Source organism: Capsicum annuum, chromosome 7 (genome assembly GCF_002878395.1).
Source record: "Capsicum annuum cultivar UCD-10X-F1 chromosome 7, UCD10Xv1.1, whole genome shotgun sequence".
Lineage (NCBI taxonomy): Eukaryota > Viridiplantae > Streptophyta > Magnoliopsida > Solanales > Solanaceae > Capsicum > Capsicum annuum.
Window position 1 is genome coordinate 124128621 of NC_061117.1, and position 3668 is coordinate 124132288.

General features: G+C 34.3%; 1 protein-coding gene across 1 annotated transcript; it reads left to right on the forward strand.

The window, feature by feature from the left end:
* The first annotated feature begins 777 nt into the window (after positions 1 to 777).
* LOC107856835 (protein WVD2-like 4) lies at positions 778 to 3327 on the forward strand. The gene is made up of 5 exons (XM_047394024.1): positions 778 to 1075; positions 1123 to 1198; positions 1319 to 1385; positions 1474 to 1545; positions 2672 to 3327. The coding sequence occupies exons 1-5, from the start codon at positions 778 to 780 to the stop codon at positions 2786 to 2788; spliced, it is 630 nt and encodes a 209-aa protein (XP_047249980.1). The 3' UTR covers positions 2789 to 3327.
* Positions 3328 to 3668: the final 341 nt, after the last annotated feature.

Below are 3668 nucleotides of genomic sequence, written 5' to 3' on the forward strand. Positions count from 1 at the left end.
TAATTCTTTCCTTATTATAATTCATTTATTGGTTCAGTTTTTGATTTGGTTGCTTATTTTTTCATATAGTTTGCTGTTAATCAATTCTGGCTTTATAGTATTATTCTAATCATTGTTTCAATGGATAGCTTTTCATCCACCTCACGCTTCTCTCAGAAAGCTGTCGTTGAGTTCTGAGAATCAATGTATAATATTGATGCCTAAAGTTAGTACCCCTTCTATTGACTTATCCAGTTGTCTCCTTTAACTATTGTTGTGGCCCATTTTCACCTCTTTGCTCATTCGGTTACTGCTTTGGTTTAGGTTTTGCATCTTTCTATGGATAAATACCTTCAAGTACTACAACTTTTTTTTTTCATTTTTCAGCGTTATGCCCATTCATAGCGGTTCAGAGACAGACCTCCACTTTTTATATCGTGCAAATATGAATATACTTTGCTATTGAGCTTATCTAACTTAAAGGCTTTAGATTGAAATTTGATTATTACTGACATGCATACCAGCGATAATTTCTTCTATGTTGGAAAACTGGAGTGATGTTAGGGTCGGGTAGGGGAAGGGTGGTGGGGTCTGGGGGTAGGAGAGAGACAATTACCGCGAAATGTCACTTATGGAACTTATTTTTCAATTAAGGAACTTGCTTCCTAGAGAAAATTTTGACCAACCAAACATGGGATTTTGTGTCTTTACATATGTAATTTGTCTACCAATTACTGATGGAAACAAACAAAATGTCTTAAGTAATGATCTTTGTTTTGCTTTAGAGATTGTTGGTATATGGAGTCTGAAAATGGGGTTCCATTAGAGGTGGAAAAGATCTTTGTGGTCGAGGAAGAAAATGTGGATTTAAAGAATGAGAAAAAAGCTGACGAGACACCAAATTTATCTGCAGTCAAAACTGAATTGTTTGAGGATGTTTTGAAAAGAAAAACATCAAGTCAATATAAGGTATCAGTTGGTGGTACTAAAAAGAAAAACAAAATGGCTAAGGATTCAGCAAGTTCAATAGGCTCCTCTACATTAACTCATTTGAAAAAGAGAAGTATAGCGAAAAGTCTTTCATTCCCCTCTAGAGGTGCTAATGCAGACATAATGAAGAAGAATATTGATGCTTGTATAAAGAAGTTGGAGACACAACATCTACTAAAGCTACATCTCCTCTTAAAGATGATGAGGATGCCCGTTCTGCTACTTCCTCGTACTTCTCCTTTCCTAGCCTGAGTTGTTGACTTGTTATTACTTTTTTATTTCTGTTGTTCCGGTTTTTTCATGGTCCTCAATTAGGTCAGTATTCTAACTTCTTTATGTTCATAATCAGCAACGTAACTCGTACCAGTGCTGGATTTTCCTTCAGGTTGGAAGAACGTGCTGAAAACCTAAAGGAGGTTTGTGTTATGACCTTTGATTCCTAGGAACTTCACGTACTTATTAGCTTAGTGCAAGACATTACAGCTTAGTTTCCATGTTCATCAGTTTTTGGCAAAGGTGGAAGAAAGGATACATGCCCGGGAAGAGGAAAAGTGTAACTTCCTAGCAAAATATAAGGTTAGTTCAGAAAATATTGATTTTCATTGCTGAATTTGTAAGCTATGTTGCTTGGAGTCTCCACAATGTTGCCGCATCTGTGTTAGATTCTCTAAAAATGAACTACTTTTGGATGATCCGATATGCACCTATCGATATTTTTGAAGAGTTTTAGCAATGTAGTTTGTAAGAACTATTCTGAACTAATTTGGATTTGATTCTAGAAAAGCAAGAGGTGGAAGTAAAGCAATTTAGGAAGATTTTGATATTTAAAGCTACACTGATGCCTTACTTATACAGGGAACCCCTTCCTAAAGTTGAACTGAAGAGGGTAAACTTTTGATTTTCGTGCTTCATGAGATATATTGTAGCATCTCTAGAATTGTGTAATTGTGTTTCCCTAACATGACAAGTTTGTTACTTAACATCCTTTTATAGTAAGTCCGTCCTATTGTGCTAGAGAAAGAGTCAGTGAAAACATTTTTGGTTGATTTTCTTTGTGACAAAATACTCTGAGTCGTCAAGTGTGAATCTAAAAAAAAAATTTGTTTCACAACATGATATGCCCGTAATATGAGTGTATGACACCAATGGTTTCTTGAAAAATAACACCTTGTGGAGAAGTAGTGCATGAACTTGTAGAATCGTAGGTTATGAAATAGTGCTGGAGTTGGACAACGATTAAAATAGATTAACTGTTGATGCATTAAATTGCCATATCTAGAGACTAGAAAGTTGTTGTTACACCTTCTTCATCATGTAAAAAGCGTACTTGTTTCCTGTTTATGGTATTTTGATTTAAGATACAATTATATATCATATATTATACAATGATCTGAGATGGTTCTAAGAAGGTACTTTCTAAAGGTTCACTTGCTGCAATGTTAGATTAAAGAAATTGAACCTTTTGTTTGTGTTCGTAAAGTATGGTGTTACTTTAAATCGACTAAACAAAAAAGTAAACTCCGCTATTATCTTATCAAGACGCGTAAATGAATCTTGTAAAAAGAAAGCTGCAAAAGCATTTTGTGTTACTATATTAGTTTTTTTTTTTTTTTTGGTTTTTATCCTTCAGTAACATACACTTAGGTGTCAATTGATAGCGTTTTCATTCTTATGTAATTCATGTTTTTACTTAATTGTGCAGATACCAACAATGCACACCATATCTCCTAAGCTTGGAAGAACTAAGAACTCCATATCCACGACTAATAGCGTAGAAAGTGGAGGGTCATGTTTCAGTCCAAAAGTGATCAACGAATAACGTAACTCACCCGTAACCAATAAAGACACTGTTGCTTTAAAAGATAATCTGGTTAAGAATTCAAAGACAACTACTCAATCTCCAAAAACCTCTATCACTAAAGAAAAACCTACTGAAACAAAATCAAGACTTGCTGACGCAAAGGTCTCGGATGAGATAACTTGTACAGAAAAAATAGAACACAACAAAATTCAACCTAGATCCGAAATGAATTGTCTAAAAGACAATATGGCACGTCTGTCAAATCCAGTCAGCATTGAAGGTTAATGAACTTGCTGAAATTGTCTTCTAATACTGTATTTATTTATTTTATAGGTGTTTTTTTCTTTGAATGATTTTTTGTGCTTCGTTGAGTTGTGCAAGCTGTCATAGGCAACATTGTTTTTAGGAAAAATTTTACTTTCACAGAGAATATTTGAGCATTCACATTCATATTTTTGTAATTTTAGAGTTTGTTCAATGTTTGTGCAATTTAAGGCTACCACCTGAAAAAACTCCCCAAACCTTTTCAGGGTTAAAGGTCTTTGAAATGGTTGTGTATTATAATTTATAAGGACACCCTTATGATAATAGGTCTTTCATTCCTTATATTATCAATGAGAAGAATCAATGTGATAGATGCATAACTTTAGTTTTCATATCGCTATAGTTTTCTTTTGCTTTGATTCTTGGTAATGCTTCTCATCTCAAACATTGTTGTCTGGTTCATGCAGTCATACAATGGTGGCTTTGGTTTAACTCCTGGTTCAAAATCACATGATGAGTGATTCAGGTCACTAAAACTGAAAAGAGTTCACCTTTATTAACCCGTTCCTTCATCTTCCACATTTGTAACTCTCAGTGTCTTTAGTTGCATCTTACTCATTGAATTATTGCATTG

Coding starts and splice junctions, on each gene's coding strand:
- LOC107856835 (XM_047394024.1), top strand. CDS start 778: ATGGAGTCTGAAAATGGGGTTCCATTAGAGGTGGAAAAGATCTTTGTG. Junction 1,076..1,122: donor TCTTTCATTCCCCTCTAGAG/GTGCTAATGCAG, acceptor GCTTGTATAAAG/AAGTTGGAGACACAACATCT. Junction 1,386..1,473: donor GTGCTGAAAACCTAAAGGAG/GTTTGTGTTATG, acceptor CATGTTCATCAG/TTTTTGGCAAAGGTGGAAGA.